Source organism: Rhododendron vialii, chromosome 10a (genome assembly GCF_030253575.1).
Source record: "Rhododendron vialii isolate Sample 1 chromosome 10a, ASM3025357v1".
NCBI lineage: Eukaryota > Viridiplantae > Streptophyta > Magnoliopsida > Ericales > Ericaceae > Rhododendron > Rhododendron vialii.
The window spans coordinates 11,900,546-11,914,216 of NC_080566.1; the positions used below are offsets into that span (position 1 = coordinate 11,900,546).

Genomic DNA, 13,671 nt, shown 5'->3' on the forward strand with positions numbered 1-13,671 from the left:
GCAATCAACTGAAGTCTTTTAATAAAAGATTCAGCTAAACCATCCTGGGTATGAGTGTGTGCAACAGAATGCTCAACATCAATACCAATTGACATGCAGTAATCATTAAATGCTTGAGATGTGAATTCTCCAGCATTGTCAAGACGAATTGTTTTGATTGGGTAGTCTGAAAATTGTGCTCGCAATCTAATTATTTGGGCTAGTAATTTAGCAAATGCAATATTTCGTGTAGATAATAAACAAGTATGTGACCATCTGGTTGAGACATCAACTAGAATCATGAAATAGCGAAATGGTCCAGATGGTGGGTGTATCGGGCCACAAATATCCCCTTGAATTATTTGTAAAAAGGATGGAGATTCAACAATGACTTTTGAGAAGGATGGTCTAGTTATCAGTTTTCCTTGCGAATAAGCAGCACGTGGATAATTACTAGGCAAAAGAATCTTCTGGTTCTTCAACGGATGCCCATGTGAATTTTCAACAATACGACGCATCATTATTGAACTTGGATGCCCAAGGGGATCATGCCATAGCATGAAAAGTTTTGGGTTAGTACACTTCTGGTGCATAACAGCATACGATTGAATTGTTCTAATCGTCGTATAATATAACCCAAAAGAGAATGTAGAAAGTTTTTCCAGTACTAGCTTCTGGCTAGATACGTAAGAAATGATACGCAAATACTCTTCTTTACCTTCGCTGATGGTTTCAATATGATAACCATTACGACGTATATCTTTGAAATTTAACAGATTTCTTCTGGATCTGGTAGAGTACAAAGCATTATCAATACTTAGATTTGTTCCATTTGTTAACACAATATTTGCTCTCCCAGAGCCTTCAATTAGGTTCGCAGAACCTGATATTGTATTGACATTCGCTAGTACCTTTGTCAATTGATTGAAATATTTGTTATCTCGGAGAATAGTATGTGTTGTATCACTGTCTACTAAACAAATATCTTCACCAGTTATCTTCGTGTTTGATAGTGCCTGATTAGTATCCATGCCCCTATTATATGCAAAACATAATTTCTAAAGTTTCACGAATCAATAATCAAAAACACTTTAAATTAGTATTATAGAATAAGTACATCTTGATTAATTTATTACATCATAAGATGATTGAGACGTAACCGTAGTATGTCTTTATTTTTGGATATAAGTAGAAACACAAGATATGCTAAGCACATAATTATTCTTGTGACCATTCAGAATAGTCACCTCCATCACCAAAGAAATCATCTTTGGTTCCACTTGGTCCTGCAAGGTACTCAGAAATATCGAAAGACGGAATGTCAATGGGTTCAAAAGGGTCAACAGCTTGGTTCTGACTAATTTGATCGGTAAAGTTTGTTTCAATTTCTTTTCCTTTTTCCTTGAGCGATGCTTGATAAAGCTCAATCAAATACTTCAGCGTACGACAGGTACGCGACCAATGACCCTTCCCACCGCACCTGTAGCAAGAATCCTCAGAGTTCTTAGAGGGTTTATTCAGCACCCTCTTGCCCTTTTTTTTGGACACTTCCGACCTATTCTACTTATTCTACTTCTGGGGATACTCCGTTTTCTTGCCTGACTTTTGAATATATCCTCCACGAACTTGGTGGTTATGGCTACCCCGACCATGTCTCTGTCCACGACCACAACCTTGTCCATTACTCAGAAAAGAGACTCTATTCGCTTCAGGGAATGGTAGAGCACCAGTTGGACGAGACTCGTGATTTCTCAGTAATAGTTCATTATTTTGTTCAGCGACCAGAAGGCAAGAGATTAAATCTGAGTATTTCTCAAACCCACGCTCTCTGTATTGCTGCTGCAGGAGCAAATTGTTGGCGTGAAAAGTGGAAAAAGTCTTTTCCAACATATCTTTTTCAGTAATCTGTTCTCCACATAATTTTAGAATTGAAACTATCTTGAACATAGTAGAGTTATACTCACTAACAGATTTATAATCTTGCAGCCTTAGATTCAACCAGCGATAACGAACATTTGGTAGGATTACAGCCTTCTGGTGCCCATACATTTCCTTCAGATTATTCCACAAATTTAATGGGTCTTTTACTGTAAGGTATTCAGACTTCAGGTTCTCATGGAGATGGTGCCGAATGAAGATCATGGCTTTAGCACGATCCTTCGAGGATGCGTCATTACCATCGGTAATTGTGTTTCCAAGTTCCATAGCATCGAGATGGATTTCCACATCAAGTATCCATGACAAATAATTCATTCCAGAAATGTCTAGTACCGCGAAATCCAATTTTGTGTAGTTCGACATCGTCTATAAATTAGAAATATTAATTTAGATGGATGTTGAAATAAAAGACAATCAAGTTAATGGTACAAGTTTAACTAATTAGGGAAAATGTCAGGCAATAATAAAATGCACAAAGTATAATGTGACTTTCACTTATTTGCAAATGAAACAAATTTCTAAATGTAATATATAGAATATGCAAAGAAAAGATTTCTAGCCTCCAACATCTGTAAGTTAATATATGCAAAGCAACATAAAAATATGTCGATATTAATTTATCACAGATAATGAATGAGATTAAATGCACATCCTCTACTAAATATAAATTCATTTCGTAGTATAAGTATTACATGTACTAAATAAGTACTTCGAGTACTTTTGTTTTCAATAGTAAACACTTCAGGTATTTATTGTTGTAAAAATTCAATTGAATTCAGGAATTTATTAATAGCAAGAATACTTTGTATATTTATCAGAGAACTACTCCTGGTAGATCATTTTTTCTTTGTCAATAATTTACTTGTAATTTACATATTTATGTACGCATGTAATAGACAAACATAAATAGTGATAAATACCAACGTGAAATATAACCCATTACCTCCTCAGTCGGGTAGAGACTCGTGCTGATAACGTGATATAAAACTAAGGAAATATCAAAAGAACAGAACAAAAGTAAAGACAATAAAGAACACAACATATGTTAAATATAGTTCTTCTAGAACTATCAGAAACACAATTGATCAGCAGGATCAATCAAATACTTCTGATTCATTTTCATTTCATTGCAATTTACATTATGTCTTTATAGGTGCCAAAGATTACAAGTTTACAAACGTATATTTAATACGCCTGTTACAATTGCATTTTCTGTAAACTTAATTCGCTGAAACTTATAACTCTCATCATTACTTACATTTTGTCAGCCATTAATTTCACAACAAGTATGTAGTACTAAATTAATTTTTAAGGTGTAATTTGGTCCAAAATTTGAAGAGATTGATGTAAATGCTCTAAACCTCTACAGATGCCACAAAATTGCTACAGTGGCTCGGTACTTTTGGAGAGCCACTATTCCCTAGTTTCAAAACAGGAGGAAATAGTTTTGCAATTTCACGACACTTTCAAATGGTATTAATCACTATTGTATGTATGATAACTTGATTAATGGAATGATCCGAACCAGGCCCGTTCTGCTTAGATTATTATTTTTTACGTACTTATTTACTGTTTTACTAAACACGTTATTTTCTCACAATCCATCACTTTTAATTTAATTAAAAAATAAGTATTTATATTAAAAATATATATTCATTTCATGGGACTTGCTAGGAAGTTGATTTCATAAAAAATTCCTTCATCGACCATTTATAAGTAATTTAAACAAAAAAAAAATCATTTTTAAAAGATAAGTTGTTTGATACTTACTCATGTCTGATAAAAATAATTTCATTCATGAATTATATTCTCAACAAAACCAACAATAAAAGTGATTTAGATTATCTCATGCTGGATCCGATTTATGTATGACATTGGATAAGTAATATTTTTTTTTGTAGTATAACGTTTGAGATTAAAAAAAATTGCTAATGATATTTTTTCCAGTACTTTTTGTTCTTTTTCAATTTTTTTTTGCATTTGTTTATTTTGGGCCAATTTTTTTTTGACTTTTTGATTTGTATCAATGAGAGGAATCAAAAAAGTAAAAAAAAATGTATTTTTACCAAAATATTTTGGGAAATAACCACTTTTAAGTAAAAAGAGTCTACTTTTATTACTTAAAAGTGGTTATTTTCTAAAATATTTGGGTAAAAGTAATTTTTTTTACTTTTTCGATTCGCGTCAAGACGAATCAAAAGTCAAGAAAATTTGGCGCAAATCTAACAAACGAGAAAAAAATTCAAATAAGGATAAAAACAAAAAAGTCCTAATAGTACAAATTTGTCCAAAAAAATTCAAATAAGGACAAATTTTACTTTTCCGATTCGGATAATAATTTTGCTCAAATTTTAGAGAGTTTGGTCTTCATGCTTTAGGCCGCATTCTTTTAAACTTATAAGTCTAGAACATATTTCGATATTTTTTACTTGTCGTAACTTTTGTTTAGTTTTTCGATGAAATTTTAGGGGTTAATTGTTCGTGTTGACATGATGAATTGAAAAAGTATAAAAATGTGGACTGATATTGAACAAATTTAAATAAGACGGCACTTAAGCTCCAAAAGATAGCTGTTTGCTATATTTTTCGTTTTTAATGAATTTTTTTTTAATTTTGGTCATAATTTTATACTTTTTAGATGTCACACCCCATCTCGGAAAACATCACGCTAAATTATTTTCCAAATGGGGTGGACCCACACTTTGGCCCTGCTCAAACAGTAAATAAAAACACCAGCCAGGTGTCCAACTCATAAAAAAAAACTTAACTTGCATATATACGGAAATAACTGTCATACAAGACGTGCCCACAGGTATTTACAACATATACAAGCTCCAAAAATAGACACATAATCAAAAGAGTCAAAAATCTAGACTACTATATACACAACTCATGTCTAGACTCTGCAATGAACCCGCGTGCCGTCACGCATCTGAAAAGAAATCACTGTGGGGGTGTGAGCTATCAACTTGCTCAGTGAATGTTCTTATCTGTAATAAGAGAAGCTATAAAGACAAGTGCTATCAACAATTTAAATAAGAATATTCAGCCCACAATAACGTTCCATTACGTAATATTCATAACGCCACTAAGGCAATTTCATATCAATGCCACTAAGGCAATTTCATATCAACGCCACTAAGGCAATAGTCGTCACGCCACTAAGGCAATATTTATTCACGCCACTAAGGCAATATTCAATAACGCCACTAAGGCCATATTATAACGCCACTAAGGCTACGATCATATTCTCGCTTAGGAGCTCAAGCCAAATATTAACCGTTTCAATCCAAAAAAAAAAAAAAAACTCTACACCGTGTCTCATCTTCCGCTATTAAAAATAAGAACACCCACCTCGAGGTCCAGCAAAAAGGTACCAACACGAGCTCACTCCCTACGTGGAGTAACGGTGCTCGTTGCCGCTTCCAAACCTGGCATACAACACATAAATCCACACTTGTGAATATGGAGTTGAAACCATAAGGAAAACACAATCAATTACTTAAATGGAACACTCTTTTCCTCAGTCACAATTGGGAAACTCCCTAAAAAGTATACTTCAGTTCCCAACTTCAAATATTAAGAAAATTTAAACTATTATAAGTTACAAATACAAATATCCAACAGTTAGCATCATATTCCAACTCTTATAAGCTATTTAGCACTTGAGCATTTCTTTTTAGCATTCCGGTTCAAAGCCTGGCAGATTACAAGAAAATTCTAGCAGTTACACAGCTTATATCTAGCAACAACAACCAGTTTCTCGCAATAAAAATCAGTTCGAGATCAGGTTTTGACATGTCCAGAAACATAAGTAAAGTTAATTTGCATTACAAGTCTCCATTAGAGACGTTAACAAGCTATGTGCATGACAAGTTAATGACTCTTCCACATAGGATAATTTTTTCCAAATAGCCATTGACAACCCTTAGCAGTAATAACAAACAACGGCAACCCTTAGCAGTAATAACAAACAACGGCAAAAACACTACTGCCCCAATTCGGTTCCCTTTCCCCCCCCCCCCCCCCCCCCCCCCCCGCTTCTCCTCGTTAACCAATTTAATCAAAATTTAACCCCAAAATCAAATCTTTCATATTCACCTAAAAGAGAGACTAAAAATACTTGCAATCACAACTAACAATTCCAGCAGAGAAAAGGAACAAAGAATAGCCCTAGTTAGGAGTACTTGAACCCAACAGATATCAAAATCCCAAAATTACCCACTTCAATAGCAAGAAATATGTTAACTAATCAATATGGGGAAAAAAATTAAGAATTACCTACCGAGATTAGGACTTCCGTTAACGCCAAATCAAAATTTTCTCTCCTGTACGTTCTTTTTTTTTCTCTTCCGTTTGTATATTTTTTTTTTCTATTAGAAGATATATATATATATCCCACACATGCACACTAGCACTTCCTTTGCCTTCCACGTGCACACCAGCACACACATTTTTTTTTTTTTTACAAATACATCCCTAGAGTTTTAGGAATCCACATTGGAGGCCCACATAAAAAATAAAATTCACTTTTAATAAGCCTACTTCTTTTCTTTTCTTTTTTTTAAAAAAAAAGAGTCGGGTCTCACATTAGACTTCTCTCGTCGAGACGAATGATTAATTCAAAAAAATTCACGTGAACCTAACAAAAGTTCAGAAAAAATGACACAAAACACACAAAACGAAGAAATAAATTAAGTTTAAAAAAACTCAGCCTAAATACTGCGATAGTTGAAAATGTATCATTGCTTGGAAGTAATTATTCAGTATTTCGGGAGCACCTTCACTTGGTACTTCTCTAGGTCACTCAACAATCACATATTCTGGTAAAATTCGAAACTAAATATTCAATTTATGAATTCTACACAATACTCTCTCTCCGTCCGCATTTTTAGTCCCTTTTGAGGATTTCAACTATATAAATAAACATAATCATTGCATGTGCAATCACCATATTTTTTCATTCTACCATTCAATAATCGCATGGACTTTTTGTCCAATTGTTTTTATTTTTATTTTTATTTTTATGGAGTAGTATTATATATTGACTTAAGATTGAAGGGTAAAATAGAACTTTCATTAATTATAACCCTTTTGGTTTGGAAATAAAATACTCTCTCCATTCCAAATTGATTGTCATGTTCGGTCTCCAATGTAATTTTTAAAATGTTAATATTTTTCAATCTATAATAAATTTTATGTGTAATATGGATATTATATGATAAATCTCAATTAGTTTATTATAAAAAAAAATTAAATTCTTTAAAATTATTGTAAATCGAAAAATATTAACAATTTAAAAATTGCATTGGAGATCGAACATCACCATCAATTTAAAATGGAGGGAGTAATAATTTTGGAATAAGAAAAAGTGCTAAAATTGAAACTAGAAAGGGATATTCTGAAACGAAAATCCTATTGGTACTGATGGTACCGAAGGAAAAATGCACCGACGGTATATAGACGAAAAATGGGTGCTCGGATCAAGTACCCTACACACCTTGGATGCCATTGATTCTCGCGGAGGCCCACTCGATTTTGTTTTTTAAAATTTTTGGACGGCTCGGATCGGCTGTCCAGTTGCTGGAGACGGCCGTCGGTGCATTTTCTCTACGGTACCATCGGTACCAATAGCAGTACTCATTCTGAAATGATTTGGAGCACAATGTAACAATTCTCAAAGAGTATTGAATAATTTCACAATACACTTATCCTTTCAAAACCAAGAGTGACTTGAGTCACCCTTTCAGACATCATTGCACGTTTAGGGCTGCAAACGAGTTAAGTTGAGCAGAGTTTTACCGTACTCAAGCTTGTTTATTAAGTTTTTAATGAACCTGAGCTCGAGCTCAGTAAAAACTTAATGAGTCGAACTCGAGCCGAGCGGGCTTTGTCTTGACTCGAGCTTGTTCATGAGTCTTAACGGATCAATGAAAAATGTATATATATCATCGCATAGAAATATTTTGATTGTGAAGATATATATTTTTCATTTTCTTATACTCTACAAGAAAATAATCTTAATTTTGGAATAATAATAACATGTAATATATTTTTGTAAGAATTCTACATCAAGGTATCAAAATGCTAATGTTAACTCGAGTCGAGTCTCTACTGGCTATGTTTGGCTTGATAACAAAACGAGTCTAGAATTTGAGCTTGAGCTTGTTTATTTATATTTCAAATTGAGTTCGAACAAATTTTTACCAAGCCGAGTCTCGAGCAATTCTGTTCTTTTGCAGCCCTATGTCTATATACCCTTTGCCGCCATTTTTCACTGGCCAGCTCACCTCTCTCTCCCCTTCTAACTTTCCTTGATGAAGATGAAACTCATCAACTGCTTGGCAGAAATAGATTAGAGTGAAAGCTGCGAGACTGACAGATTACAGTTTGGTCTTCATAGCGGTAGCTGAAAACGCATCATCGCTCGGAGTAATTATTTAGTACTGTAGTGCTTTAGTGTCACCGTCACATTATACTCTTCTATATATTTATTTTTTAAATTAAAAATAATGTATTTTAAAAAATTAATTTGTCTCATAAAATAAAAAATAAATATTTAAAAAAATATAATTTTAGCAGAATGAGACCTCAACAATCACATATTTTGGTGGAATTCACAACTAAATATATAAATTATAAAGTTTTGTAATAATTTGGAGCACCACTTGAAAATTCTGAAAGAATATGACATAATTTCATAATACAACTTGTCCTTTTAAAAATCAGAGTGAGGGGCCGTTCGGTTAAATAAGCAATTTAATTAATTTTTATTAAAATTTTTTTCGTATTTATTAAATTTTTGTCAAATTTTTGGGATTATTGAGTCACCCTTTCACACATCAGTGTCTCACTGCATGTCTATCATACCCTTTGCCGCCATTTTTCACTAGGACTCATCTCTCTCTCTCTCCGTATTTTCTAGCTTTCCATTCTCTCTCTCCTCTTTCAACTCCGTATTTTCATGATGGAGACGGAACCCAAATGCTTAATAGCAGGAACAGAGTAGAGAACGGAGATAGTAAAGAAGAAGCAAATGGCTACCGTTGGCGTTAATAGTAACGACGAGAGAAGGAAGAAAACGGAGGTAGCGAGGCAGCATATAGAAGAGATACGGAGTCGAAAATTCTCGATAGGGCAGAAATCCCTGAACCCATTAACTCAAGATCTCCACAACGCGGTTACCAGTCTCTCCAAAGAGCTCTACACCAAAGACGTTCACTTTCTAATGGAGCTCATCCAGGTTAAAGCTTGTTTTTTACTACATTTTTTTCCTCATTTTCAAGCGTTATGTGGGTTCTTCAAAATGAAGAATCAACTGTGGTTCTCCACAAATGTGGAATCATTCGAAAGATTAGAGCGGTGTTCCTTAGAAACTTGCTCTATTCGTTTGCCTGACATCTCCAGTTTGTCTTTTTAACATTTGGCATCAATCCAAGTTCTATGACCAACTATATGTCTTTGTGTAACCCAAGGTTGACCTGTGGTCTTGGCCTGAGAGTTTGCTCTCACTGAAGATTTCAGGTTCGATTCCCTTGGCTAGCAATTCTTAGGGCAACCTCATCCCACACGTAAGCTGTGAAAATGTGAAAAGGCTGTGGGAGCCGGGAGGGGCTACAAGGATAAGTCAAGGTGCTCATAAACTGGTCCGGGACACCTTGCATTACCGAAAAAGAAGAAAAACTTTTTTTTGAAAGGCCAAAAAGAAAAAAAACTACTTCATATCGTTTTGCTTTTCTTTTTATTTCTTTGAATGGATGCATCTTCCATATTATTGATCTGATTTTTGCGAAATTGGTACCAATGAAAAAAATCCTGTCAATTGAGACTTATATTAGTATACATGTTTTCCAAAGAAAACTGAAGAGGAAACAGGGGAGAAATGTTTGGAGGAAAATCATAGATATATGAAGAATTGTGTTGGAGTTGGTGTGAATAGTTACACTATTGGTATTCTTTTTCTGCATTGGAATATAGTTTTGAGTCTTTAAATTGATGAATACGCTGGAAATGATCTTATGAGTGATTGTGTTTGTTACTTGTGGTGGGTGGTTACGGCAGAATGCAGAAGACAATGAGTACCTAGCGGGAGTAGAACCCACACTGGAGCTTGTTCTAACAAGGTCGGATATAATTGGGTTGGGTGCCTCTGCAACGCTGTTGGTGTTCAACAACGAGGTTGGTTTTTCTAAGGAGAACATTGACTCCCTTTGCAGCATTGGTAGATCCACTAAGAAGGGTCAGAGACACCAAGGCTTCATCGGGGAAAAAGGTATATTTGAAGTTCTAAACAAATAGTGAAACCTTTTTTTTTTGTCGTTTGCTACTTTCTCAAGTTTATATCTCAAAACTAAAAAATGTAGCAATTATTCCCATGTTATTACTACTGTAAGAAACCAGCTTGGTGAGCATGGTTATTGGAGTGATAAACCAACCAGTAGTTGTATGCATGTTATGCATGCTATCTGTAAACTTCATCTTCCATTTACGCTACAAATCGAGCACTTTGTCCTACTTTTGCTACAATTTTCTGTGTGAGCGCTTATGTGACGCACCTAGTGTTATTTTTGCTAAGAGTTGTCTTTGCATGTCTTCATCATTCAATTCCATGTCTGTATTTGCTTAATTGCTGATTGCTGATGCTTAAGACTACTCTAATGGACATCCAATGTCACAATGATGTGAAAAACACCAGTGTTAAGCTTTTATTGTTGTGACGAAGTTCCTCAACTGGTCAGATAGATCTAATTAATAGGTTCTTCCACATGTAAAAGACCAATTCTAGAAAACTAATGCTGTGATGAAAATAATTAGCTTTTGAAACTGTTAAATATTAGATGGTGGAGACTTGGCTGAACTTTATTTCTAAGCTTAACAAGCATTAGTACTCATCGACATGTAATATATACATTTGTGGTATCAGTGTTGCTGATCAAATTGTGAGGATGATGATTTGGAGGAGCATAAATTAAATGTCTTAGGTAGATTTCAAGTGTAACCTTTCCTGAAACAAGTGAAGAGATTGAATGAAACAGAAAAAAACAGAAGTACTCAAGTCACCTACCAATTACAGGCTTAAAAAAGAGAAATCTAGTGCCAATTGACAATGTATGCCAAATGATAGACTTTATGTTTGTCATTTACACCGTTAAACTACTACTTCATGTCCCTTTGATTTATCGTAATGAGCAGTATCTCTTAGTTATTAGTCCTCACAGCGAAAGGTAAATGTACATTTCTTCATGTAGGAAATGCCTCCGAACTTGTGCTTTTGGGAAACCATTCTTATTTTTATGTAATTTAACGACACATGTAGATTTTAGTGCAATCCCAAAGGCATAGGCAATGCCAACGGAGGTTCTTTTATGATGAAAGTTAGATCAGCTACTCTTTTTTTTTTGAAAGTTAGACCAGCTACTTGTGCGTTTCTCAGACTAGGTATTTTTGTGGAACATTTAGCAGATTTTTTCTTCTTGCTTTAGCTGGCTTCTGACTAGATTATTGTTCAATTTACTGCTTATTCACTCTCATAACCACCAGTTGCTCCTGCTATTTAGTTGTGTTTGTGTATTGTATACTAGAAATGATCTATCTTAAACTTAACTACTGCACGCAATGCTTTTGAGATGCAAAGGTGGAAGGAATACACAGAATATAATGTACGCTTATGGCCTGTCAAAAGGAAGGGAAAACCTGCAAAACAAGAGATTACCAACAATGTGACTGAGGAGTCCAGCTATGGTACACAAATTTTTTTTGTGTATGATACCCAAAAAGTCACTTTAGCGGTAAGTATTCCACATTGAGTGGTAAGTGTTTCATAAGAAGTGGTAAGTATTCCACATCGAGTGGTAAGTGTAGAATTCTTATCACTCAATATGGGATACTTACCACTACATTTGAAATATTTACAACTCAGTGTGAAAGTATTTAATATGAAGTGGTGAGTATTCCACATTGAGTGATAAGTATCATACATCTGGAATACTTACAACTCAATGTGTAATACTTACCACTCCTTATGAAATACTTACAACTCAATGTGGAATACTTACTACTAAAGTTATTTTTTAGGTACCATACACCAAAAAGCGATTTGTGTACCATAGAAAAATTCGTGACTAAGGGCCTTCTAATTTTAGAATACTTCCTCTCTTGAACCGATAAAACCATTACAAAGTAGTTGTACTCTTATAGACCTTTTATTTAAAGAGCCTCTGTGATATCACAGTGCATTCACACATGTGGTGCTGGTGTCACCAATATAATAAAGAAATGGAATGCCCTTTGCTTTGATCAATGAAATTCTTTTCTCTGTTATAAGAAAAAACGGAAATATGCAGGGAAGAGCAGAGCTTGAGTATTTTCTCAGGAAGTGGATAACTTTTCTTATGAATGTTGGTGTGGAGAATGTATGAAGGCTAGGGTTACCGGTAAATGGAAAGAATATGCCCCACTTACCTTCTTGCATGTATCTATACCACTCTCTGTCAGGGGACTAAACAAACATGAACATGTTGATATATATAATGTACAACTGAAGCCAAACCACTTGGGCTTTTCAGCTGTGGAATTGGTTGTTGTCACTCGTTGTTAGTGTGCCGTACCTTGCAAAACATGGTAGGAGGTTTGGGACAACTACTTTTAAATTTATAGTCTTTATATTCGTAGCATATACATTTTGACATTAATAAGAAGTTCCTAGCAAAAGTAGCTGGTATGACTGTTTTTATATCCTGCATGTCGAACCAAAAAAAGATCGCTGGGCATCCACCAAAACCTTGCTATATGTTTTGGTATTGCAATTTTATTCTCCTTTTCCCAGTGTCACACTCCATTAGAAGAGTCAAAATGTGCTTTTTGCCTTCTATAAGCATAGAATATTGTACAAAGAAATCATTGCAAATTGTTTGTGTTGAGAAATAAGAGGTATGCCATGTGGTTACTTTATGGGTACGTACAATCAAATAGAATAACAAATTTGTTAACAAGTTTAGTTTTACATTTTGTAGGAATCGGGTTCAAGAGTGTGTTTCTTGTCAGTGGGCAGCCACACATTTTTAGCAACGGCTACCAAATTAGGTTCGATGAAGCTCCTAATCGCGATTGTGGTATTGGCTACATTGTCCCAGAGTGGGTCTCCAGAATGCCAACTATTTCAGATCTACAAGCCATCTACGGGCCTATCAAAACCCTTCCAGCTACCACAATTATTCTCCCGCTAAAGTTTGAGAAACTGGAAACCGTGAAGAAACATCTCTCAGAGATCCACCCGGAAGTCCTCCTCTTTTTGCAAAAGATCAAGAGGTTGTCAGTACGTGAAAACAGGTGTTCATCTTTAGAGGATTCAGTTTCTGCAATTTCCATTTCCGGTGAGACTAATCTCATTTCCACGCAGAATCAAGGAACAGATTCGCGCATTGTCCATCTTTCTGTTCAGGAGGGCTTAGCCATGGGTGAGGCCACATGCCGCTATTACATTTATAGACAACGCTTCCCTGTGAAACCTGAGAATGTGGTGGATTCTAGAAAGGATTTAAATGAATGGGCTATATCTGTGGCTTTTGCGTTTGGAGATAGACTAACGAGAGGGACTTCTTCTGTTGGTGTCTTTGCCTTCCTGCCTACTGCGATGGTGACTAACTTTCCCTTCATAGTGCATGCAGATTTCATTCTTTCATCTTCGAGAGAATCAATAAAGTTGGATAACAAGTGAAATTTGGGAATTCTTGATTGTGTTCCTTCATCATTTGT

General features: G+C 34.9%; 2 protein-coding genes across 2 annotated transcripts; one reads left to right on the forward strand and one right to left on the reverse strand.

Moving 5' to 3' along the window:
• Positions 1-1,197: 1,197 nt before the first annotated feature.
• LOC131302884 (uncharacterized) lies at positions 1,198-2,280 on the reverse strand. The gene is made up of 2 exons (XM_058329677.1): positions 1,553-2,280; positions 1,198-1,459 (listed from the first exon to the last, which is right to left on the reverse strand). The coding sequence occupies exons 1-2, from the start codon at positions 2,278-2,280 to the stop codon at positions 1,198-1,200; spliced, it is 990 nt and encodes a 329-aa protein (XP_058185660.1).
• Positions 2,281-8,904: 6,624 nt separating this feature from the next.
• LOC131304412 (protein NO VEIN-like) lies at positions 8,905-13,633 on the forward strand. Its single transcript, XM_058331639.1, has 3 exons — positions 8,905-9,160; positions 9,979-10,189; positions 12,930-13,633. The coding sequence occupies exons 1-3, from the start codon at positions 8,954-8,956 to the stop codon at positions 13,631-13,633; spliced, it is 1,122 nt and encodes a 373-aa protein (XP_058187622.1). The 5' UTR covers positions 8,905-8,953.
• The last annotated feature ends 38 nt before the right edge of the window (positions 13,634-13,671 follow it).